At 35.3% G+C, this 27567-nt stretch overlaps 1 protein-coding gene across 6 annotated transcripts in view; it reads left to right on the top strand.

The window, feature by feature from the left end:
• The window catches only part of LOC144447275 (CDC42 small effector protein 2-like), a 31354-nt gene extending 7033 nt beyond the window's left edge, over positions 1 to 24321 (top strand). Inside the window, exons 1-5 of one of the 6 annotated variants that reach the window (XM_078137198.1) lie at positions 4236 to 4399; positions 12633 to 12889; positions 15915 to 16019; positions 17390 to 17485; positions 18662 to 24321. In XM_078137198.1, the coding sequence (XP_077993324.1) occupies positions 12818 to 12889; positions 15915 to 16019; positions 17390 to 17485; positions 18662 to 18667 (279 nt within the window). In that variant the 5' untranslated portion in view covers positions 4236 to 4399; positions 12633 to 12817 and the 3' untranslated portion in view covers positions 18668 to 24321. Of the gene's footprint in view, positions 1 to 4235; positions 4400 to 9519; positions 9741 to 11165; positions 11271 to 12333; positions 12366 to 12632; positions 12890 to 15914; positions 16020 to 17389; positions 17486 to 18661 lie in introns of those variants that run through there. The other 5 variants (XM_078137197.1, XM_078137194.1, XM_078137196.1 and 2 more) reach the window with 5 other exon arrangements.
• Positions 24322 to 27567: the final 3246 nt, after the last annotated feature.

Here is a 27567-nt window from a genome sequence, read left to right as displayed (position 1 = left end):
TAAAAATAAAGTAAAATAAAATCCCAACCTACATGTGTACCTACCGTAACCCCGATTTGAGGCCATGTTTTCCGAAAAACACAGTTATTTTTTTTCGCCCAAGTATTAATCACTCATTATGCTAATTAACTCTTACATATGCATTTATGTCTAATGTGACATATTCAGGAGACATAGCTATCTGAGACTTGCATTGTTACCAATGTAATCACTTTACATATAATCACTTTATATTATGTCAATTAACTCATACACATATGCATTTATATATCTCTAACATGACAGCAAGGCATCAATGGACCGGCATTTGCCAGTAGACAGTCATGTAGCTATTGAGACACTTAGCATAAATTTGTAAGTGTATAGTCACGAGTTGAAGTGTTTCTTAAATTGTAGCTTGCCTTGTGATTATAAACATTTAGTATTATTTCAATATTTGACTAAAGCACCAAGGACTTGACAAGGATATTTGAGACACACACATGTATGGACAAAGGTGTATTGTTTGTAGGATTGTGAACATATAATGTGATAATAAATCAGATTTACTGATGTAATACAAACCCCATACCAAACCAATGCACAATAATTGTACTTCGGTTTGGAATGGTATTTGCTTAGAACTGTAGAACTCATTGTGATAATAATGCACTCATAACTAAAACTGTACCTAAGCCAATTCTTAGTATAGACAGGCTAGCAGTTTGTCTGCTATATCCAGTGAGCTACAAAATGCAGTTTCAGTACTTTATACAGTTAATTAAGAGTTGGAGTTTATCTGGTATGACTTGGTGCTGTTTGATAGTGAATCTACTATTGATTCAGCTTGATAGTTTGTAGTGAGTACTAGTACTGCTGCACTATTTTAGGCCTTGCTATAGTGAGTAGGTTTTACAACATTACAAAGCCATTGACCCATCATTATTGACTACCTGGTTCTATAGGGACCATTAAAACTAGAGTGAAGTGAAGTTGAATGACCAGTAAACTGTCCATATACGTCTGCCAAGAGTGTTTATGATTGTGTAATAACAGGTAGCAAGGTATGTAGACCCAATATATATCCCTCTGTCATTGACTTGGTTTGACATTGTTCAAACATGCTAGCGATCCAAAGTTTCCTGTTTTGGTATATGTTGGTGCCATTCTTGGTTGTGCAGCACACCGTGAGACAATGAGTGCATAACTTGTAAGGTCCGTGACACTATGGTATGTAGTAAAACCTTGTCCAAATATCAGTTGTAGACACACAAAGGTACCTGTCTCATTATTGTGTTTATAAAACGACAGTGGTTTGTGGAATTGGTGTGAAAAGTAGAATAGAGATCATATAGTGTGACGCTGTGTTACTAGGCTCTATGCAAGATCTCATTTCACACAAAATAACCCTGCAACACAACTATTTGCTTTTGAAACTGTATTGTCCGAAGTTCTAATTTATTGAATTCTTTTCGCTTATAAGTTAACATGCAACCTAATACTTCCAACAATATATAGACATGGAATATGTCTACATTGCATTGGTAGCTTGTCGGAGTCTGTCAGGTCCTTTCTTATCATTTAGAAGAATAAAGAGAATACATTTAGCAGAATCAAGAGTTTGGTCCAGTAGACTGGTTGGTTGGTTTCATAGGGTGATAATTCAATTTTATGCTGTGTTAAATGATTGATGTAATGATGTCTGGTCCCAATGGAATACAATTTGAAACTGTTGAAGGTTTATAGTTATACTGAATTTAATATACAGTTCATTAGTAGCTCCTGTCCTCCTTGGATTATTTAATTAGGTTCACATTAGTGTAGAGGGTGCATCGCAGTATGGAATTCTAAACTAGTGTAGAGGGTACATCGCAGTATGGAATTCTAAACTAGTGTAGAGGGTACATCGCAGTATGGAATTCTAACCTAGTATAGAGGGTACATTGCAGTATTGAATTCTAACCTAGTGTAGAGGATGCATCGCAGTATGGAATTCTAAACTAGTGTAGAGGGTACATCGCAGTATGGAATTCTAACCTACATTTAGTGTAGAGGGTACATCGCAGTACAATCAGCCTATCTAACATCAGATTTTAATAAGATTGATCGCAGTATGGAATTCTAAACTAGTGTAGAGGGTGCATCGCAGTATGGAATTCTAAACTAGTGTAGAGGGTACATCGCAGTATGGAATTCTAACCTAGTATAGAGAGTACATCGCAGTATGGAATTCTAACCCGATCCACTATAATTAAAGGGGAGCCCACTCCATGAAATAGAAACATTTTCATAAATTTGTTGTTCTGGAGAATCATCTCATAATTCTACATCACCTACAATCACTTGCAATTTCAGAGAAATATCAAATTGATCTTGTGTCTTTATAGGGTATCTTTGCTATGAGCTATTGCATCATGGGAATCATCATCAGTAATGTATTCAATGGTTGAACACTGAATATTCATGAGAGATACTTATATTTTACACTGAAGGGAATGGGCACTTTGGAGTTATAAATATTCAGTGTGCAACTTGAATACATTATTTCTGCTGTCTCCCACGATGCAATAGCCCATGGGAAAGATACCCTTAAAGGCGCAAGATCAACTTGATGTTTCTCTGAAGTCACAAGTAATTGTAGATACATAACATCATGAAATGACTCTCCAATTGATGAACATGTCTCTATTATGATACCACTCATTATCTTAATCTGTAGTCTAGATGCTATCCTTAGCATCAAATCCCAAGGTCTTTTCATGTCTGGCTCAATGAGGTCCTGAAATGAAATTTCAAATTCAACCGAGAGTTGATGCGATACCACAGATAGCATCTAAAGTAAACTACTCAATAATCTCATAGCGATGCACTTGTCATTTTAAACAAAAGATAATCTACCTGCTAATATAGATTAGTTGGCAGTTCATAATGTACATGTACAAAACTGGTGTCACATTAATCATTCGTTTCTAAATGCATGCCAAATTTTTGTTTTAAAACTTTTGTAATTTGTTACAAACAAATTTATGCCAATTAAGTCTCAAAATACATAAGCACAAACAAGAGAAATAACTCCAGATATGCAAATGACAGATATGCAAATAGAAAATATGAAAATTGTATGCAAATGACAAACCCCACAGAATGTTATCTTATACAAAAACAACTCGTAGAAAATATGCTAGTGATTCTCATTGTTGACATTTAGATATTTTTCTTCATTGAGCCAAGGAGAAAATACAAGTGACCTAAGTGGCCTTGTAAGTTGTAGTGAGAGTGACCTAAGTGGCCTTGTCACTGCTGGTCCATAGATGAGTAGTGACAAAACACTTAGGTTACAAGCAATATGTCCTCTAAGCCAATTTGACATGTCACTGATGCACACAATTTCTATTGATACACCAAAATTTGATGTTCCCCTATCTCTTACTATGTGGCGACTCACAAGAAATCATAGTTTTTCTCATTTTGGCTCACAATGACAAAAGTTGGCTATCATTAAAGGGCACACTGATTACAAGTGTACTAGATGCAGGTCAGAGATCAATGTATAATGTTACTTAACTTTTGTTTAATTTTGATAACAGTGATAATCTTAATTAAACATGATTTGTGGTTTTTTTGGGAAACATAAATATGAAATGAAAGTTACGAAGAAAAAAGTTTGTATAATTATATGTCCTGCAATGTTGAATAATATGTTTATGGCATATGTCCATAAAGGGGAAAACTATTTGTAAGATGATCAACATAAACAGTTATACCAGTATACAGTAACATTCAAATGTCATATGATTATGAATATTAAAATTATATTCTTTTTGAGAAATGAAATAAAAGAATTATGAATAACAAAACAGAAACATTCTTTGTGTATTCATAATTCACTGAAAGTAAATACAACTTATGTAACAGTAGATTTTAGCATACAATAACAAACACTTTGCCAACAACTCTAAATGAATAAATATTGTTGGAATTTGGTTTCTATGAAGCAATGATGGTGGGAAATGAGTTGAGTAGAGTCATTCAGACAACTTGTTCAATTCATTGACCCTACCTACTTCCTCTGTAAGGGTCAGCTTTCCTTGTCATACTCGGTTCCTTCCATTGTCTGCTATAGAAAAGACCACTTTAGTCCTATATGAAAGAACTTTAGATTTGTACTCTATTGTCACCCACTACAGGTATGCACGGAATTTTGTTTTCATCCAATTTTTAGTTTTAAAAAGAGAGAAGAAAACATGTAACGGCAATGTAGCATAGGTTGACTGTGTTATAATTGGAATGATTACCATGAAGGACATGTTTACCTAATGTGTCAGGACCAGAGATTGATGTGTTTCAATTGTTTGCAAGTTACTGGTGGTGGACATGTACTGTAGGCTATAGTGAGGAACAGAAGTGTGAACACTAAAATGTAAGTTGAAGACCACCAGTCTGTAGCTAAGATCACAAATACACGTACATGCAGGTTGTGCTGTTTTTGTATGTCACCACTTAGTAACTAGATTAATAGGTTTCAATTGTTGGCAAGTTACATGGTGGACGTAGACTTAGTGAGGAACAGAAGTGCAGACACTACACTGTAAGTTGAAGACAATCAGTCTGTTGTTATGATCGCAAGTTACATATATGACACATACAATGTATGTAGGTTGTGGTGTATTTATATGTTAATACTAAATTGCTGTGATTCAGTGTTATGAACTTGGCAAGGTACACATGGTGTACAATGTACAGTTTGTAGGCTAGTTTAGTGAGGAATAGAAGGGTGAACACTGCATTGTAAGTTGAAGACAAGCAGTCTGTCCCCACAGACATGTAAATTGTGTAATGTATGTAAAAGGTAAGTGCAGATAATTACATGTACACTAACAACTAAATATGTCTGTATTTTCAAATTGATACCATCATACTTTAGTTCTACAAAGTTTTAGCATGGCCATTAGTAGACAAAAAAATGTGGTGGTGGTGGTGGTGGTGCAGTATGTAGCAGGTGATTAAAGAGTCTGGGAGTGTCCATAAAGACAAATCTTTTAAGTCTAGGATAGTATTAGAGTGTGTCAGAATGACTACAATCAATGCTGTCGTGTTCTACAGTTTAGCAAGACTCTGGTTATTGTAGTCTAGAGTCCATGCTGCCCTGTTCTGTAGTTTAGCAAGACTCTGGCTCCTGGAATCCATGCTGTGCTGTTCTACAGTTTAGCAAGACTCTGGCTATTGTAGTCTGGAATCCATGCTGTCCTGTTCTGCAGTTTAGCAAGACTCTGGCTAATATACTTACCCTGGAATCCCTGCTGTCCAATCCTATTGACAACATAGCAGGACTGAATTTGTAGTTTTGACCATGCTGTCCTGTTCTACATGTAATAGCAGCACTAGTACATGTACATTTAGGTGCTGTAGCATGGCTATTTTTAGCCTGGAGTACATGCTATCCTGTTATGTTAATTAGTTAGAAGTTGTGTTGATGGATTTCAGGCTATGTTGCCTGTTACTTGAAAATCGTCCCTAGCTGACATGTACATTTGTACAATGTACTTTGCTTGTACAGTTGAGGTCAAACAACAGAAACCTTGAGTGAGTGATAGGTAAGGAGCTGTGGAGAGTGTACATTGTTGGTCCAGGGTTAGTCAGCAACTTGTCAAGTATGTGTTGAGAAGTTATTATTGTCACACAACAAATGAATATAACAGGCTCATTTCAAGAGAGCAGTGCCAGAATTGTTGACCACATACTTACAAGGGTGGTTGACATACAACTTACAAGATTAATTTAGTAGTTGGTATGGAAGTGTTAAGTATATAGATGTCATGGTACAAATAGATGTTGTTTTGTTGACCAGACTTACATTACAAGTATACAGGCTTGAAACCGTATACAGTGTATTAGAAGGGCATTTTACATCAATTTTGGATCAAGGGGATCACTGGGACCCAAGATCTGAAAAATTAGGAGGTTCCAACTGCAAATCTGAAAGTCATTCACAAAATGAAGAAATTAGTGTCTGTGATGTGAACTGAGGTGTTGTTAGGATAATGGAGAGATCAAAATTAGTAAGAGCTACATTGTACACCATTGTACATTGTAGATATCATAATAATATTAAATGTTGGATGTTAAATGGTGTTTTTATAATAAAATATTTTATACTATTGGGTTGTACAATACAAATGTCATCAGTGTTTTCTCTGAACAAAGTAGCAACACTGCCAAACTCTCTAGCAACTACAGAGGGTGTGGATTGTCTATAGCCCTCTTGTACAGTACTATTACTAGTCACATACATGTAGTTGTGATTTTGCAAGCATACAATCAGATATTGTTTGTCATGGCTACATTTGTACATGATGCGTCATAGATACATTACAAAGATGGCTGACAAAGACTAGAAGTTGTACAAATTTCACATTTACAAGCAGATACATATAAACTTGTATGATAATGATGTCAACTTCAGAGTGTGACATGTTAGTTTGTTTATAAGACAGCTGACATTACAGGACGTACAGGAAGTCTTTTGTATGTATGATCAGAATGTACCTGTGGTTTCGTTGTCCTTCACCTGTCAAAAGTCAGAGGTCACAAATGCCTAGCCTCTACACCATTGTATGGATGACTTTGATCAAGAGCATGGCAGTGTTTATGTGTGTTGATGTGGGAGGGGGTCCAATCTTCATTGTAGTGTACTGGTGTAGTGCAGTGCAGTGCAGTGCAGTGTAGTGTAGTGTAGTGTAGTGTAGTGCAGTGCAGTGCAGTGTAGTGTAGTGCAGTGCAGTGTAGTGTAGTGTAGTGCAGTGCAGTGTAGTGCAGTGTAGTGTAGTGTAGTGTAGTGCAGTGCAGTGTAGTGCAGTGCAGTGCAGTGTAGTGTAGTGCAGTGCAGTGCAGTGCAGTGTAGTGCATTGTACTGGTGTAGTGTAGTGTTGTGTAGTGTAGTGCAGTGCAGTGCAGTGTAGTGTAGTGTAGTGCAGTGCAGTGTAGTGCAGTGTAGTGTAGTGTAGTGTAGTGCAGTGCAGTGCAGTGCAGTGTAGTGTAGTGCAGTGCAGTGCAGTGCAGTGTAGTGCATTGTACTGGTGTAGTGTAGTGTTGTGTAGTGTAGTGCAGTGCAGTGCAGTGTAGTGTAGTGCAGTGCAGTGTAGTGCAGTGTACTGGTGTAGTGTTGTGTAGTGTAGTGTAGTGCAGTGTAGTGCAGTGCAGTGCAGTGCAGTGTAGTGCAGTGTACTGGTGTAGTGTAGTGTAGTGCAGTGCAGTGCAGTGCAGTGTTATATTGTAGTACTATATTTTAGTTGACATGAAACAATAAATACATTATCTAGGGTCAAGATATAGAAACATATAGATAAACAAAAAACATTAAATATGTATAAAACTCTAATTAAAACTACTGTACAATGATAATATTGAATTAATGATGTTCCTAAGTTCAGGAATAAATGTTGAACTTCTCATGTACCTAATCTGATGATATTGAAATTCACACAAATATTTTTCAAAATCTGTCAAATTTAATAAGAAAAGGAATTATTATGTGTTCAAATAAATTGATTGAATAAATAATTTAAATGCCACTTCTTTCACTGTATATTTGTCATTTTATGTTATATTTGTTCTTTTTTATGCTTTGTACCTTTAATAATCTCCCAGGAGTAATTAGGTATACTGAAAATAATAGTATGTCCACTGTACTTCTATAGCTAGTGTTTGCTGTCCTTATAGTACATCTACACTTGTAATCTTAATTGGTAGTGCATTCACTCCCTGCCTGGTCTATAGATATACTTCTTGGGGGCTCTTTGACGTATTGGCCTACTGACATTCTACATAATCCTCTCCAAGGGTACAAGTTCATGTCTATATCCCTAATACAAGGTCAACAGAGCAATTACAGATAACTGTATTAAGTCAGACTTGAATTGGTCACCTGTGAAATCGGCAATGACTTTGAGGGATTACTAATATTAGAGTAGACTTCATTTGTTTATTTGAAACTTTTGATTTTGGATTAGAGAGAGTGCAGAGGAAGGTGAAATGGTGTACTCCAAGGGCTGTCCTAAGGCTGGTTTTGTCCTCTATATTCATTAGATTGTCTATAGTATCAACCTAGTGGATTACTCAGAAATTAAGTGTTGTTAAGTGCTAGATTTCTTTGTACACAGTGATATTTGTATTGTAGAGTTTGTTGTAAGACAATCTTCTTGTATATTGTGACTACCAATTAAATTGTACTTGTATGGCTCAGCCAGCCATTTGCTATCTGAGGGATGATCATACAATGTCACACAAGCTCAATAAATGAATTGGAAGGTGGGGGGCATCAATTTGACTGCTGAACCTAATTTTCCCACTTCTAACTAATTTTGACAACTTTCAATGATATCTGTATTTACTAAGTGAAAGTTGATAAATTATTGCTTATGTGATATACAGTGTTGGGTTTCTGGTTAGCATTTTAATATGTTTACCATGTTTTTACATTGTGTTGATTGAAGTTGTTTGACTGCTACAGTTTTCACCATAATATATATATTGTACCATATTTAAACATGTTGATGTTGCACTTGTTAACATTGTTTAAGGCGAGGGGGTTTGGCCTTAACAAGACGAAGTTCAGTAATTGAGCTTGTATGACATTGTGCGATCATCCCTAAGGTACTTAGAGTAAAAAGCAAGTAGTGTCAATTTGAGCTTAGTAAACAAGAACTTACATTTTGTCCTTTTACTTTCACAACATAATGTAAACATACACTTTTTGGCACAATGTGTTTTGGCGTACTGAGCTGGTCAAAGTACAAATGTAGACCTTGAAAAAAAAATTATGTTGTCTAAAGTATGCCAAGGTTCTCCCCAAGCCTTCTATTAAATATAGTTATGCATTCCACCCTAAGATATATTGTAAAGTGTTGAAATAATGGACATCATAGTCAATTTGTTCATTGTTATGAATGAACATATTTTTGACTGACCAGTTTCTTGGAATTGTATTTTCAACTTTTCAAGGTAACGACTGTGACCTTAAATTAGGGGGAAGGGTGTTTTGGCACCACCAAAATGATGATCTGTAAGAAAACAGACACTGCGTTCCAGCTTGTAGGCATCTACAAGAATTTTGATGTCAGAATAGCTATATACAATGTATGTTTGAATTACATATATCTACATGTAATTATATATAAGTATGTACTTCCTATATTGTACATCATGTAGATTGTAGTCGTGATTGTAACCCCATCATGTGTCCTTCACTGCCTACACTTTATCATATGCATAGCTAGGAGTCAGTAACCCATCTCTGATTGATCTGTTATGTTAGAAACTCTGTAATTATCATCTGTTGATATATCATTGCATACTTCAGAAAGATCATTGGTAATACAAGTATTGAACGTTTTCCTGTATGTGACAGTGAGTTCCTTCTAAACATCCTGTGTGTGACTGTGATTCAGTCCCGGCCCTGGGCTATTTTTATCTCCACCGCCCTCAGTCTGCTATTTTAAGTAGGCAATCAAGTACACATTTATCAAGATGCATTTATCTGACAGTTTACTAGGTACCAGGACACTGTAAGACCTACATGTACCATCAGTTTAGTATAGTCGGGCTAATCATAGTTCCATGTCAGTTTCAGAACTTGTCTATCCGTTCAATAGGTCAATGATCAGTGTATATGATATGATAGAGATTGCATACATCGGTATGTTGTAAATTCTATAAGTTTACTTGGTGTAGATATCACATGTTATGGTATGGTGGCACGTACGGTAGGTGACAAACATTTATCTAAATATTCACAACATTTCAGTGGAGTGTCAGATCCTTAACCCAGTTCAACAAGGTTAGTCATGTTAATTGTTGTGGTGTGGTACGTGAGTTTTGGAATTTTTTCCTATCATAGGTTCAATAATTCGTCAGTGGTCATGATGATTTTAAGTCATACATGATTTATACATGTACATTAATTGTGTGGTACATTGTATATACCACTTTTCATGGTCAATTGACAACATTTCAGAGGCATGTACTGTAAGATCCTCAACCCAGTTCACCAAGTTTATTCATGTTAATTGTTGTGGTGTGGTTGGTGAGTTTTGTATTATTGACTCAACAATTCAAGTTGTCAATATTATATTGTCAACTGAACTTTTGTGCTTGGTTTGATACTTTGTGACAAACAGTTAATATCTAACAATTCACAACACATGAGAAAAGAATATAAGATGTTTGATTAAGTTGTTAGGAGCTATTGAAACTGTAACAGTAACCTTAAAAATATTAAGAATACAAATGATGTTTTGTCTAGAGTTGCCAGCTGTATAACTAGAATCAGATGTCCACTATGAAAATTTATGGAATGATTCAAAATTGATATCCTTAATGAGGCTAATGACTATGGATGATATTATAATTAATGTTGTACAATGTATAAACATACGTGTATGTTCAGATATGAGACAGTAACACCTATACTCATAATGACACATGATAGTGAGTTACATGAATTATATCATATAACTCATATAACTCATTGTTATTATTTCAATTATGTTATAGATTTCTAATTATTTTTTTTCTATTCATTTTCTGTATACTTTGATTTTCTTTTCTTTTATTTATTTCATCTGAGCTTTGTAACCATTAATAATTGGGAATTATTATGTGTTCAAATAAATGATGTACACTAAGTTATTGATGTTAGATTGATATGTCCAGATATTTAGTAAAAATTGACATCAGCACATTTTCACTCAGTACAGTTATTAGTATTGTTATTTTGTACATGTACATTATTTCCAATATTTTTCTTTAGTCAAGCAATGAAAATATGATAAGTGACCTAAAGGGTCCTTGTCACTATGAGTCAGTAGACAAGTAATAACAAACCCTTAGGGCATGAGTATTTACCAGCTGAATGAAGAAAAATATTGGGGAATGATATAATTATACACTTTGTAACTCCTCAAGCATAATTTATGACACTGGTTGTTGTGTTGGAGAATGACCAGGGTATATAATTAATCCATGTTTTCTGTTCAAAGATGATAACTTGGCTTTTGCATGGTATAATAAGTAGTGTGTTGTAGTATTGCGACATGTATGTAAGGTTGTAATTATTTTAGTACAGTTGCTGATGTGATATCTATTTTAGTCATGTAGAAATTGATCATGATACATCACTATCAGAAATATAATACTTAAATTAGACATGACATGGATCTATGCAAGATATGATGTCAACATCTCAATATGGAAGCTGACTCATAGGCACTGGTTTGTGTTGAAATTAGTTGAAGGTATCTAGCATGTTTTATTGACGTTATTTGATGATTATGGATGGTAGTCTGAGAATATAAACACAAAATTGGTAGTAATTATGCAGGAAATTACACTGGTAGACTTCTAAAGAGGTTATTTGACAACATTGTTATGTGTAATACGTAGTTGATGCAGGGTTGATATGAATGTGAAAATGATGACGTCTTTCTTGTAGTGACATAATGAGATAACTTTTTACCTGAAAAAAAAATACTGATTTGAATAATAATTTGATAGACACATTGTGATTTCAAAACAGAATTATTATTAAAGGTGAGCTAGCTGATATTTGTCTTCTGAATAGTTTGTTTTGTACATATAGTTTGAAGTACTGTGCTTACATAAACCTTTACTTAAAATGTTTCATTGTTCTAAGTATTGTATACTTTAGTTAGAAGTTTAACAAAGTGCACACCCTAACCTGCAGGTGTCCATTTGTACAATAGCAAAGTGCATGCTGGGAAATATTGTCCGGTTGCTCAGTTTCTATGTCTTGAAATGACATGTATTTGTCATACAGTTCATTCACATCAAGTGACCTCAAGCAGAGGTCATCACATTCAATCCTGTCTTTGTCCAAACTTGTTAATAATTAATGAATAATTAAATAAATGTAATTAATTCATTGCCAGACATTCAAAGTAAGTATTAGTTACATCCGTTTGTATACAGAACTATTTTAGTGGTCTGAAACATCAGGTAGTATGATTGAAACATAGCTGTTATAATTTCACTTTGGAAGTTCACAGAAACTTTGGAAAGCATATAGTTCCAACACCCTATTTGTCCCGTCTGGTAAAAAAAAGTACATGAAAAAAGTGGTAGTGAAAAGAGGGTCGGGTTGTTTTTATAATAATAAGGTCGTTTGTGATCACATGATGGTATGCTTTCAAAGAGGTGTATTGTAGTATGCCTTGAGTTGTGTCTACAATACATTAGTGCTATTGTGTGTATTTGACCTGTCTGTCAGCTAGTCCTGGAGTAGTCTGTCAGTATTACATAGACCTGTAGTTGGTTTGATGACTGTTCACACAGTGTCTGTACTGTGACTGAATTACCAACAATACTGATAAGTAAGTGTACAGTGAATGCGTTGTCAGACTACATGTAGGGCAGATTTTGGTCTATGGTGGCTATGGTGGCAATTGACAAACTTCACACAAGTGTGACGTCTGGTAGCTCTTGTTTTCCACAAAATAGAACATTTTGATTTTTATAGTATTCTTGAATCAGTTTTCATGTTTATAGACATATATTTATACACTTACAAAACATTTAATTCATTCAAATTATTTTGATGGCTGGAATAATTTGTTTCTTTTCTTTCACTTTGGTTTCAGTGAACAAACAGCAAGGAAGTAATACTGAACGGTGAATTGAGTGACACGGATAAAGAAAACGAGAGAGACAAGACGAGAGAGAGAGAAAGTGGGTGGACAGTGATCACTTGTATTCCTAAGTGCCTTCAGGTGACCTGCACCATCTGGTATTAACACTGTGTGTTTGTTTGCCATCTCATTCATGTATGGGGAACTCCAAGATGGGTGATACCACATGGGTGTGTTTTACATGCTGCATTACACAACAACCACAACAGGTAAGGCTGTGTTCTGTATTTGAGAGGCAGACAAATAGACAGACAGACACAGAAATATTAACACAATCATACATGTATGCCAATTCATGACCACAGCTGGTCAGGCTTTGTTCCATGTTGAGAGGTGTACAGGTAAACATAAATTAGATAAGTAAACTAACAAGCAACTATAGACAGAAATATTAAAACACATACTCCAATTCACCATGACAACCTCAAGATGTAAGATTGTGTGTTGTGTTGGGACGCAGATAGATAAATAAACAGATTGAGATAGAAACTGCAAGGCACTTAAAGAAATTTCAAAGCATACGCCAATTCACAACAAGAAGTATAGCTTTGTGTTCTGTATTGATAGACCTGGTAGAAAGACTAGTCACAGTCAAGTAGCTCCAGAAATGTTCAAACATAATTCACAATCAAGTCACTGTAGGTTCATATTGCCAGACAGACAGTCAGGTAAAAGTAAACAAACCAGTCAGTCAGTCTGTCAGATAGACTGAAATATTGGTACATTTAAAATATTCAATCCTTCATAGTCATGACAGGTTGATATTTGTCGGTAGATTTTTATACATGCAAACAACAGACTGACTGACAGGCATATAACCATTCAAGCAGACATAGATATGTTTTCTATATGAACACTGCAGACGGATGTGTAGACAGACATGCCGACAGACAGACAGGCCGACATATACTGAGATAAACAAGGCACACAGACATACATCCTGGCTTGAATCAATTCATACATGAAGATTAGCAGAAACTCGTACAAAAAGATATACACAGACTGGGAAAAACAAATATGAAAAGATCTTGCAACAGGTGGTCTTTCAAGATGGCCTCAAACAGAGATAGGCAGACAGTGAGGAAGTGGTTGTAAATAGACAGATGGACATATACTTGTATAGACTGAGATGCAGAGATGGATAGACAAATGTAGCACTCACTGACTCGGTTTGATGTTTTCACAGCTTGAGAAACCATAACAAATAAACAGACATAGCAAGTTATAAATATGTATGATGTTCTACAAGTCAACCTTAAAAGGTCAACAACCCCTTCAGGGTAAAACAACAGCATAATGACTGACTGACTGGATACACTCCCCCCCCCCTCCCCCCCTTCATGTATTCCACATATCAAAGAAATGAAAACCACCAACTTATAGTAATTTCTACATTTGTATGGATGTATAGGTTCTGTTTATGAATATGAGTCTTAGATATGGACAGATAAACTATAATATAGCAGTATGTGTAATGAATGGGCTACCTGTGAATTATACCCACTCTTCCATTATACTAAATAATTACAGAAAACTATTATGTATATTTAAGGTGTTTCATATTGTAGAAAATATAATTTTTGTAGTAGTCAATACAGTGGCAATGAATATTTAACTCCAATAATGTACATGTTATAGCTATGGAATTTGTAGCAGCTGCGGTCAGTTCTGAGACAAGTCTAAGCGAACCGGATCTGAACATGTTTGTGATCTGTTTATACTCTGTTCTTGTTCCATATTAATAGTTTTGATTGTGTTTGGTAGTATATGACAAAGGTAGCAGTCATGAAGACCAAGGGAAAATACAACCACACTATAATAGCCTTCATTAGCAGTAGTATATAAATCATGTTGTGTTTTTAGGACGGCGTTGACTATGTATTTCTAACAAATTCCCTAGTGCCTCCCACCTTGTCTTTTTTCTAAACACCCTATGGAAACCACACACAGGCAAATAAACCAACATATTTTAAATTTAGAATTGTTTGATTGTACTACGCTTTATGAATTATACATGTCTACCAATCAATGAAATCTGAGAACCAAGGATAGAAATGTTCAATGGTGGTTGGAAAAGTGTTACTAACAGTAATGTTGTCATCACTACCGATACAAGTTAAAACAATGACAACATTATAGAAGGATTTCTACTATAGTATAATTGAATTTATCAATGTGATGACAAATATACATGTATTATGTATACGGCCTTAGATGATGGCCTTCAAGGTAATGTAATAGTCAAATGAGTTAAATTCTCCTTTCAACTCTCATACTGATATGTTTGACTAGTTAGGCAATTGTCTGATGTAATGTTTCAAGGTATGCCACAACATGTAGTGACAGTGTATAGACCATGAAACAACCAACAATCACCCAAGGCAATGATAATATGTACAAAATAACAACTAATTATGAAACTTGGTTTCGTTTGATCTTGAACATAGAAATGGCTTTCCCTCGTGTTTCTTTGGATTTGCTTACTTCAAGTGGTAGCTAGGTTTTGTCGGTTTGCCTCTGTGTGTTTGTGTGTATGTGTTTTGATGGGCATGTATGCATGATCATTGAATGTATACATGTACATGTATGCTTGGATATTATATGATGTATGTATGTATGTATGTATGTATGTATGTATGTATGTATGTACATGTATGTGTATGTATGTATGTATGTATGTATGTATGTATGTATGTATGTATGTATGTATGTATGTATGTGTACATGCACATGCACTTGGAAGTATATACACATAATGTTATATGTACAGTTGTTATAAGATGACAATTATCTTGTCTCAAAAAAAATGTTTTCACAATATCTGAGAAATATTGATGTAATACAAACTGGCTTTATAAAATTGTCTAATCCATGTATGGTAACACATAAACTATAAATGTAACAAAAAATGATATGATCTGATACACATCCTGAACTTATTTTGACATGAAACATACAACCACAGTACTTTAAAGGGATTACTGAGTGACCTTGAGTTGACCTTCAAGGTCAATTTCAAAGGTCAATGCGAGTATGAATTTGTTGAATAAACAAAGATCAGTCCAACTACCGAGAATGCATACTTTTTGAGGGGACTAAAACTTGAGGAGATAGATACAATTTCGACATGAAATGACTTGTTCCTTTGTCAATGTGATGCAGTTCAAGATATTTGATTGTAAATATTGGATATAATGGTCAATGTTTATGTTGTTTGTATGTGATTTGTTTCAGAAGAGGCGGAGGATAGATATCAGTATGATAGGAGAACCAACTAATTTTGTACATACAGGTCATATAGGGTCAGGAGATGTGGCTTCACCCCAAGGACCATCTCAAGTAAGTATCCAGATAGATGAGGTGTGTGTGTGTGTGTGTGTGTGTGTGTGTGTGTGTGTGTGTGTGTGTGTGTGTGTGTGTGTGTGTGTGTGTGTGTGTGTGTGTGTGTGTGTGTGTGTGTGTGTGTGTGTGTATGTGTGTGTGTGTGTGTGTGTGTGTATGGGTGGGTGGGTGGGTGGGTGGGTGGGTGGGTGTGGGTGGGTGGGTATGTGAAGGAGACGAGAGGAAGGTCAAATGGGATCAGGAGATGTACATGTTTTCACCCCAAGGACCATCTCAAGTAAGTATCCAGATAGATGAGATACAAGGGGAGCAAGGGAGAGGGAAAGTCATATAGGGTGAGGAGATATGTCCTCACCAAAGGGCCATCTCAATCTCCATGTATGTGAGATTCAAGATCCACCTGAAGGGCCACTTCAAGTTTGTAAGGGGGAGGGGGGGGGGGGTCAGGACATGTCTCTAACTCTAGGGTATTTCAAGTACATATTCAGGTAGATGGAGTATGGGAAGGTCTTATACTGTAGTGTTGGGAAATTTGACTGTACCACACGGGTCATCTCAAGTTGGTATTTTGGCAGAAGAGATACAAGGAGGGAGCACAGGTCAGGGTTGTATAGGGTCAGGAGATGACCCATGGGTCACCTCAATTGTGTATTCTAGGTAGGTGAGTTTTTGGACGGGGTCATACAAGGTCAGGAGATGTGTCTCCAACTCAAGGGTCGTCTCAAGTATTACTTCTCAGTTGGTAAATAAAAAGATGATATAGGAGTGAGAGGGATGGAGGATTGTATGTTTATATGGAGAATGAACTCCTATGATGTGTAGTAGTCAACACATGGCTGAATAGACAGACCCACATTCCCCATGCTCTGCTGTGTGCACAGGAAGACGACTATAAAAGCAGCCAGGGGGTGTAATTCAATGACATATTGTTGTTACTGTTATAGTGTGTGACAATTGGAAGTACTGCAATTACAATACAAGGAATGCCATAGACATGATATGTCTTTTTTGAATCATATAGTGGAAAGTGATAAAACACCAGGGAGGGGAAGGAGTGAATTCTAACTCTGACTCTGTGGTTTACTAAAGTTATAAGGCCGCTTTTTCCAACTTGCCTCTAGCAGTATTATAGAATTTACAGTGCTGTTTGCAGTGTTGTCATTGTCGTGTTTTTTCCCTAATATTGTGAAAGTCATACAATTGAATAACTTTATTATCCCAAATGAGCAATTCGGTTTGGCGGACATAACATCTACACATCAAGAAAAGTCATGTTGTGCTGTTTGCAGTGTTGTGATCGTCGTGTTTTTTACTAGTACATGTATTGTGATACTCATGTTGTGTTGTTTCTTTTCTTACCACTGTAGATAGGTACAATCCAAACACAGATGAAGTCAAAAGGAGGTTATAACAATATCTCACCAGTACATGTAGAAATTGCAGTAGGGGATTTACCGAAAGAGGTAAGCCATTGAGTTTAGTATTTGTAACTCTAAATCAATGTAGTAGTGAAATCTAAATCCATAATTGCTAAATGTTATTGATAGGAAGGAAATCTAGTCTTCTTTCCAATGTATGTAACTTTGAAACACAATATTCTCCTCTGGTGGTATTGGCAGCTCTTTAAGTGTATTAATGAATGGAATTTTAAAAATTTGATACTTTAAATAGAGATTATTGTCATTATAAATAAAACTTTAAAAAGTATGATGTCATGAGTAAAGGCAATTTAAGGAGGTCTGAAATTACGTCTGTTGGAATCAGAAAAGTACAGGCCATGGAAATGCTCAAGTTGGTGTGTGTTTTCGTTGTAGTCTGACCTTTTAAAATTTAATATAGCATAGTTTGCAATGATTCTTAAGTATGAAATAATGACTACATGCATGCACACACATATACCTACCCCTCCCACACACACACCAAAATACACACACACACACACACACACACACACACACACACACACACACACACACACTAACATACCAACATGCATGCACACACACTTACCTACCCCTCACACACACACACACACACACACCAAAATACCCACACACACTAACATACACACACACACCTACCTACCCCTCCCCCCCCCCCCACACACACACACACATACACACACACACTAACATACACACATACAGAACATACATGCACATGCACACACACACACACACACACACACACACACTCACATACACACACACATATATAACATGAACGCATAACATGCCAACACACTCACACCCACCTGTATAACAGGCACATACACACAGATCCCTTCCCTGTAGAAATATAATGCTTGATTGATTGATTGCCTTTAGATAAACAATCTCTGAATTATAAATCTACACCACACCAATGGGGTACATTTTTATTGTATATCAATTTTACTTCTTATGTAATATTTGAGACATCTTTCCACTTATTCAACAGTTATAAATCATTATAAATCACTGCCATGAAAACATGGTTATTACAAAAGAATTCTCATATTATTTACTTTTGAACCTGCATTGTGATTTAATGGTTTGTCACATTAACTGATACCTCTCAGCTTATGGTTTGTTTTCTTAATTTGTTAGAATGTTCACATTTAATTTAATATAACATTGTCTTTGTCGTTTGCCTTACAGTCATAATACAGACTAGATCCCCCAGTGTATTATAAATAATGTGTATGTAGTATTGGAACCAGTTATCAGAGTCGCCTGTGTATGTGTGTCCGAGTGTGTATGCCAAGCAGAAAAATTTTCACCAGTTCCTCTATGTGTCTGTCTGACTGAGTCTATTATATGCCAAGCAGAATATCTTCATTGATTTGTTTGTGTCCAATTTTGTGACTTTGACTTTTGTGCCAAGCTGAGAGCCTTTACCTGTTACTAGCATTGGAATGCTCCGATTGGAAGATTTGATTCTTTTTTACCAATGATGTGTGTTTCGTTGAAAAGTGCATCGATGCCAATGGAAAATGTGATCTTTTTCTACTGGTGGTGGCTATTCCTCTGGAAAACTGCGATTTTTAATATCAACTTGATATGCTATTGGAAAAGATTTCACACCCTCCCTACCAGTGGTGCCTATTTCTCTGGAAAACTGCAATAGATTATCAAACATCTTCAGATGCCATTGAAAAGATTTCACCCATCTCTACCAGTGGTGCCTATTTTCCTGGAAATTGCAATAATTATTACATTGTAACACCACACTCAATGCTTTTTGTAAAGCCTAATCTACCAGTGGTGCCTACTTCACTGGAAAACGGATCATTCTGATACCCTTGGAAAACTGCAATCCTAAAAAAAAGTGCCATGTCAATGGAATGCAACAATTTGTTCTGACTGGTGATACAGCTATAGGATTTGATTCTGATCACCTTCTATACCATTGTCTTAAATACATTTGATACTATGATCAATATGAACTTTTTATACCATAGAAGAAATGCAATTTGTATGGAGATCAATGAACTCACATAGAATGCATGTTATATAGTCATGCTTGTCAGTGACTTGTGATATTTGTATTTAATTAGGGTGGCTTGCCAAGCATGATATTGATATCAGTCACACACTTGGAGATAGTCTAAATAGTCTAACAATAGTAGAACTGAATGGCGCCCTCTATAGGTCAAGTGCTGTAGTCCAACTACTGCATAACATACATAGATCAACGGATATTTGTTACTATAGGAACTGCTGTGTATATTGTCAAAGATGCCAAAAGTGTCAAACAGACTTGCCAAACCCAGTAGCTAGAATCATTTCTTGCCAAATAATGAGTAGATGTTATTAGAAGGAATAAAGTAGTCTTGAAAAGACACTGACCACCAGATCTGAGATGTAAAAACTGTCAAAAAGATGATTCCAAGACTTTATCGGTGTATGGTCAAACATACCAATTCACTGTAGTTCAACAGGTGTTCCGGCTAACTCTTGTATGAGTTGATTCATAAGAATGGACATTTGTGTAGATAAAGTATCCTTTATAACTCATTGTATGTTGATCATATAATGTACCTCTGTTTTGTGTTCCAATGGAGTCTTTATATTGTCAAAATTCTTTCGTAGTACATTGTAGTATACCAGTTGATTTTAAAATGAAAGCTTGCTGTGTCTTTCTATTGTCTAGTTTGTCGTTGTAAATTCATGTAACATTTATTTAGCTGAAGCACACCACTGCATAGATTTGACAGATCAAAAACCAACTGTGTACCGATACAGCACATCACTGCACAGTTTTGACAGATCAAAAACCAACTGTTGTGTATTGATACAGCACATCACTGCATAGATTTGACAGATCAAAAAGCACTGTTGTGTACCAATACAGCACATCACTGCATAGATGTGTCAGATCAAACCCAACTGTTGTGTATTGATACAGCACATCACTGCATAGATTTGACAGATCAAAAAGCACTGTTGTGTACCAATACAGCACATCACTGCATAGATGTGTCAGATCAAACCCAACTGTTGTGTACCGATACAGCACATCACTGCATAGATGTGTCAGATCAAACCCAACTGTTGTGTACCGATACAGCACATCACTGCATAGATTTGTCAGATCAAACCCAAGAGTACATATCTTATAAATATATCTTTTTAACTGATTGCTGTCTTGACATTGTCAGGAAAACATAAACTAAGGGTGTATGATCGATGTAAAAGTTCATGATATTTGCTGCAATGTTCATCATATTCAAGATCCTGTGTGCAGTCGTAGTTCAGACACCTGTTGCAGATATGTACTTCACTCCTACAACACTGTTGACCATTCTCTCTCTCCAAATTACATGAACAAAAATTCTCATATTTCTGAAACATTTATTGTGAATTTCAACTTAATTTTATACAGCAAAATGAGAAATCATATTTAGTTGTTCAGTTATGAAGTTTTGATTTAAAAGTGACATTTACAAAAGTTTGAACTGTAGGTTAATTTGCATATGTCTGCCAGATGTGGGGTGAACAACACAGGTCACATCAAAATTGCAGTTAGCAAAACAATACTGCACAGGTTCAAGTTTTGTAGCCTTTGTCATACAAAAACTCACCATGCAAAACTAACCTGTATTGGTCCCAAGTTTTGCAGCCCAGGTCACACAAAACTCGCTGAATACTACAAAATCAAGCTCAAAATTTTCAACTTCAGAAATAATTACACCTCCTGTATGTATTTAAATTTGGGGCATGTCCAGATTGCATTTATGTGTAGTACACCCAGATATGAAAATGTCCAGACTTTTACCTTGGGTAAAAGTTAAACTTTCCATGTGATAGACTAGTGATACATTTGTTGTATTTTAGTTATATTCTGTTATTATAGCTTAGTTTTCCTGACAGAGACAGCGTTGCTTGCAAGTGAATAACTGTACAACACTTGTTGTCATGCTGTAGTTATTTTACTGAGAGGCTAACAGCAGAAGACTGTCATTTTTTCCCCTGTGCTTTTCAAGAGTAATATCAAGTTTAAATGAATGAATAAAAGGAATGAAGTAGTCTCTCATTTGGGTAACTGTAAATGTAATCTGACCTATTGTTATAAGCCATAAGCCAATCACACAGTGAAAAGTTATGTAATACAGTGATTTCAACTCAACATTGAATACTGAAGTAGCAACACATCACACAACATATAGTGATGTACTACTTAGTAAGGTATACATGCAGTACATCACATCAATTGGGTAATTGTTGTACATGTAATGATTGTATAAATTTTCAGTCAATGTCATGCAAGCAATATATTGTCATTTGTTGACAAATTCCCACTTTTGCACTTGATATTAAGTTGTTGTCTTTAAAAGTTTTATTGAGTTGATAATACAGTGACCATAGTAACTATATATCGTTATGTCATCAAGTAAGTGAGATTTTGACATGGCTTATCAGTATATCCACAAAACATGACAAATAAATTAAGAATCAGAGACAAAAAATGCCACAAAAGTTGCTTGGGGTGTATTTGACAAAATCTGATACTGCGTGTTGATGTCTGCGTTTATATTATCTTACACTTGTTCAATGTCTGGTTAAAACCACTAAAACTAGTCATGTGATACAACTTACAGCCAATCAAAGATTTGTATAAAATCAGGTGACTTTCTTCATATGATAATTACCCAGATCAAAGGTCGAGATGTACATAGATTTCATAGGATCAGTTAAAGCAAGTGTTATTATTTAGTAAACAGTAGGGCAACACTGTAGCAACAATTAAATGGTTTCCTAGAAATGTTTAAGATGCCAGAATTTACAGTAATGTATTTTAGATAAGTTTAGTGGACTTCATAGTTTGCAGACCTTTCTCAAACCACATTTAAGTTTGTACTTATATCTTTAAATAGTAGTATTAAATACGTGCCAATTTTTTTTACTAGGATTGTGTCACGTTACATTTACCAAGAATTTGAGAGATATTGTTAGCCTTCTCATCATGTTGTTGTTGTTCATGTTGTCATGTGATCCCTATTTTTGTGAGTGAATTCATTGTCATTTAGCACATACTAGAAGAGCCAGGATGTGTGACCTCAAAGGTCATGACCCTATAAGGTCAAATTATTTACATCAAAGAATTATTTTCAGTATTTTCATCAAACTGCACAGACTTCTGTTTATGAAAGTGTCAATGAAAACTAAAAAGAATGAAAGATGATATTGCTTTGAACCCGTCATATTTACTCTATGTGAATTGTATGTGTAGTCATGGTAACAACAAGTTGGGTCAGGGGTCACCAATCTACATGAACCCCAAAACCAGGGATTCTGGTAACAAGTTTTCATGACTTTGTCTTTAGATTGGTATCAATTGTACATAAATAATAACAATACTGTCAACCAAAGGGTTTGCAGTTACTACCACACAGACAGTTTACACATTTTAAACTAGATACTTTGGATGGCTAGATGAAGTTATAGATTGATATGAAAAAGTGTTGTCAATAAAGAATAAAGTACCACAAGAACAATAGAATGATACATTTACATCAATCACATCACTTGATATTTTAGATTTCGATGTTAATGTTGTTATTGTGGAATATTACACAGAAATGCAAAGAAATGTATGTGAATTTTGTAGGTTGATGTGGTGGATTCAGGGGTTGATATAATTGAGTGTTGGTTGATATGTTAAAGTTAGGGTTGATATGTTGGAAGTAGGGGATGATATGACGAACTGGGATACAACAGGATTGTTACAGGGATGATACGGAAGTGAGTTGACATGTTGCAATAGTGAAATGATATGGCTTGAGATGGATAGAAGTGACTTGTGGTGATATGATGGCAAATAGGTTGATATGTTGAAATAGTGAAATGATATGGCTTGAGATGGATAGAAGTGACTTGTGGTGATATGATGGCAAATAGGTTGATATGTTGCAATAGTGAAATGATATGAATTTAGACGGATAGGAATGACGTGGTGATATGATGGCAAATAGGTTGATATGTTGTGATAGTGAAATGATGTGGCTTGAGATGGATAGAAGTGACTTGTGGTGATATGATGGCAAATAGGTTGATATGTTGCAATAGTGAAATGATATGGATTTAGACGGACAGGAATGACGTGGTGATATGATGGCAAATAGGTTGATATGTTGAAATAGTGAAATGAGATGGATTGAGATGGATAGGAGTGAATTGTTGTGATATGATGGCAAATAGGTTGATATGTTGTGATAGTGAAATGATATGGATTTAGACGAATAGGAGTGAATTGGTTGGTATATGATGACACATTGGTTAGTACAAGAGATCGAGGTTGATACAATGGAATGTTGCCATATATTGACATTTGGAATGGTGTATGTGTATTGTCTGTGTATTGTACAAGTAGGCTGTAACCTCACTCTCATGCTTTGGACTATGTAGATAAGTCTTCTCCATGTACTTAGTCCTTGGGCATGAAAAAAATACCATAATGTATAACATTCTACGTGGATGCATGTGTGTGTGATTGTGATATCAATGCATTCTTAATCACATTTTTGATGTACAAAATTAGTGTTAAAAAGTTCTTTACTTTTAGCAAAAGTTGACCAGCCATAAATTGCTGGTTGCTTGTTTGGTGATTTTGCTATAGCACCCTCAACTTGATGACACAGCTTTCCTTTTGTTTTTATTGTTGCGTTTCAATGTTAATATATGCCAGAGGCTTTGCCCAGCATCTATCTATGTATAGTGTGACTTTGTTGTCATTTATCTTTTCCGTTCTGTACAGAATAACCTTCTAGCATTTTGAGTAGTACTTTGAAATTTTAAAGAAATTTTTATATGGAAATAAAGCAATAATTATAATGGGCAGTAGACTGTGTGGTCATTTTTACAATTGGGCAGGGTGTGGTCTCTGTGGTCACTTTTAATATGACAGGTGGGCTGTCTTCACAGTAGGACCTCACCCACTCATTTGCTTATCTGTCTCTCCCTTGATATCAGTCCTTTAGAGACTTGCCTTCCTCCACTGCTGAAGATCAAAGACCAAAGCTCTCCAGACAAGAAAGTGCAAAGTTTATCTTAAGAACCATTGATGTCTAAAGAACATATTTCCAACCACCATTCAGTTGCAACAGACCGACAATACTTTGATTCATGTTAGTACCATGCTGTGAATTTCTATACATTTTTTTAATATGTGAGAGGACAGGCCCAGACTAGCTATAAGCTATTTCCGTTCGTTTCGATTTTGTAGTTAAGTCTGAAGTAGTTGTCTTCAAAAATTCGAGGGCCATTGTCACAAAAAGAAAAATGGCATTTTATAGGGTACAAGCTTATTATAAATATGTGGGTATTTTATTTTCCTGGAGATTGAAGTGGTCTTATGTCACAAAATTGTTATCCCAGCAAGACAGAAAGGTTTTCATAAATATTTGGAGTACTGTACAACAGAGTTGGTACCTTGTTAAATACACATTTAAAACATCTTTGACAAAATGATTTCACCAATCCTTGCATATGGTTCTGAAGTTTCAGGACTTCAAAAGGATGCAGCTATGAATCGTGCCTGTATAATATCTTTAGGTGTTGCAAAAAATACTCCATATTGTGCAGCTGTTATTGGTACCTTGAAGTGTACTGTTTTCAATTGATCATTCCAATCAGCTACTGAATGTCAAAAGTACCATGATATAAAATATTGTGTTTGAAGGACAAGAAATCTATTATAATCTGTCACCATGGAGACTTTCTAAATGTTATAATTAGAGCAACGGTTAGATACACAGACAGCATGATGGGTAGTAGTGTTGCTTGCTGACAGAATAGAGGTCAATTCTGACATATCGGGTTCTGATCTGACATCGTTTGCAAGCAGGACTAGATGGGTACATACATAAGAAATCCATCATGTTTATCGTTGCTAACACCTACAGATGAACATTATGATGTGGCTCTCTGGGTCAGAACACGTCCTTAAACACCACACTTGTAATTGAGAGTCCTATTGTCTATTGATTCCATTTACTTGATCATATATCATACAAAGTTGTCTTTTATATTATATGCATATATGACAGACTGGTACATTTTCACAGGCTATAACCTTTGACATCCTCACAGATGAAAATCTTACAAGTCTTTTGTTTTTGTCAAGTTTTATAAATGAAGTCAAAGGAAGACCTATTTTCTCTAACACCCCCCCCCCCCCCTCTCTCTCTCTCTCTCTCTCTCTCTCTCTCTCTCTCTCTCTCTCTCATAAATATACAGAGACGCACACTGACCTTTGCTATCCATAGAAAACATGTGTAAAACATCACAATTCCATTTCTTCAAAGTGAATACTTTATTTTCATGAAATAATCAGTTTTCACAAGCATATATCACATAAACAAAATTTCAATAAATAAAAATATCACTTAAATGAATCTGATCAAGGAAAACGTTTAACACACAAAAGAGACCCCCAAAAAAGTCAATTAAAAATGCTTGGCATAGTCATATTCCTGTTTCAAAATAGATATTTCTACACTCAGCTTGATAGCTGAAGCATACCTTCCAAATACATCTGATATTTTATGTAAAACACATATAATAAACTGTAAACTACATATATCCTAGGAAAATACACAGTATAATATTAAAAATACATGGTATAAAAAATTAGACTTTTAGTATCAATCAATCAAGTACTTTATAAAGTACCAGTATCCAATACTAAGTAAAGTTCAGAGGCAATGTACAATTTAATAGTCACTAACGTTTTCCTGAAAGCGAAGACTTTTAGTAAATACAAAAAAACAGTGTATAAAAAAATACTTGTATAAATACAAAATCTATATAGAATACAATTATATATGAATTGTCAATATGGATTCAATAGAATACAGTCTAGACAAAGTATCTTTACCCATGAGTACTAAAATTGCAACCAATATACACAATACAATTGATAAGCTGAGCGCTTTCAGTTGCAAACTGTGTCTTGTTCACTCATGATAGAGGGCACTGTCTATAGTAAGTAAAGCAGTATCAGTAAGTGGTAGTTATTAACAATTTGGCACCTGGTCCTGTATGATTGGTACAATCATTATGAGCAAACATATGACATAAAAATTACAACTGCATACATGATAAATTGTGTATAAAATGAATTAACCGTAAAAGACTGTAATTCACTATATATATTTAAAAAATCCAAAATAACTACATTACTGTGAGTGAAAAGTTCTTTTGACGACATAATACTAATAATATATGCAAAATATAAAGAACTCTCAAAGAATGTGAAATTTTTCTACAGATCCAGACACATATCACTGTATATGGTATAAATTGATGTTTACTTCTAGTAACACCTGTCATTCTAATATGTAAAGTTACACGTCAACACATTTCTTGTTATGATTTGGGTATGCCCTAATGCAAAGAAACACATCTACTTGGTGTTTGCTATTTGGAATACAAAATTTGCTAAAAATACAGTTACATTACACAAATTATACAATGTAGTAGTAACATCTGTAATGCTGAAAATTTAGTTTTCTAGCACATATCATAACTTGGTGTACAGTTGTAATAACATGACATCATGGTTTTACTGACAAAAAGTCTGTGATTTTGTGTTTAAAGTCATTGGCAATATGACTCTGTCATAACCTGTTGTATAGTTGTAATAATAGGTTCTTGCAATATCAATGAAACAGACAGACAGACAGACAGACAGGAAGAAGTAAGGCAGACAGACAACTTGTATATCATGAGCTCCTCCTTCAAGAGCTAAATTTAGTTTTGATTGTAATAAACATGGTTTGAATTAACACATTCATTGGCTCACCTGATGACCTCCCATTCACTGGATAGACAGCACTTCTGATGTGCACCTTATGATACCGAAGAACCACAGCACTTCTGATGTGCACCTTATGATACTGAAGAACCACAGCACTTCTGATGTGCACCTTATGATACTGAAGAACCACAGCACTTCTGATGTGCACCTTATGATACTGAAGAACCACAACTTCATTTCAATATTTAGCAAGTTTGTTATCTCAAATCCTATTGTGTGAAATACTAATAGTGACAATTCATTC

Source organism: Glandiceps talaboti, chromosome 16 (genome assembly GCF_964340395.1).
Source record: "Glandiceps talaboti chromosome 16, keGlaTala1.1, whole genome shotgun sequence".
Lineage (NCBI taxonomy): Eukaryota > Metazoa > Hemichordata > Enteropneusta > Spengelidae > Glandiceps > Glandiceps talaboti.
This window is presented reverse-complemented; position numbering and strand designations above follow the sequence as displayed.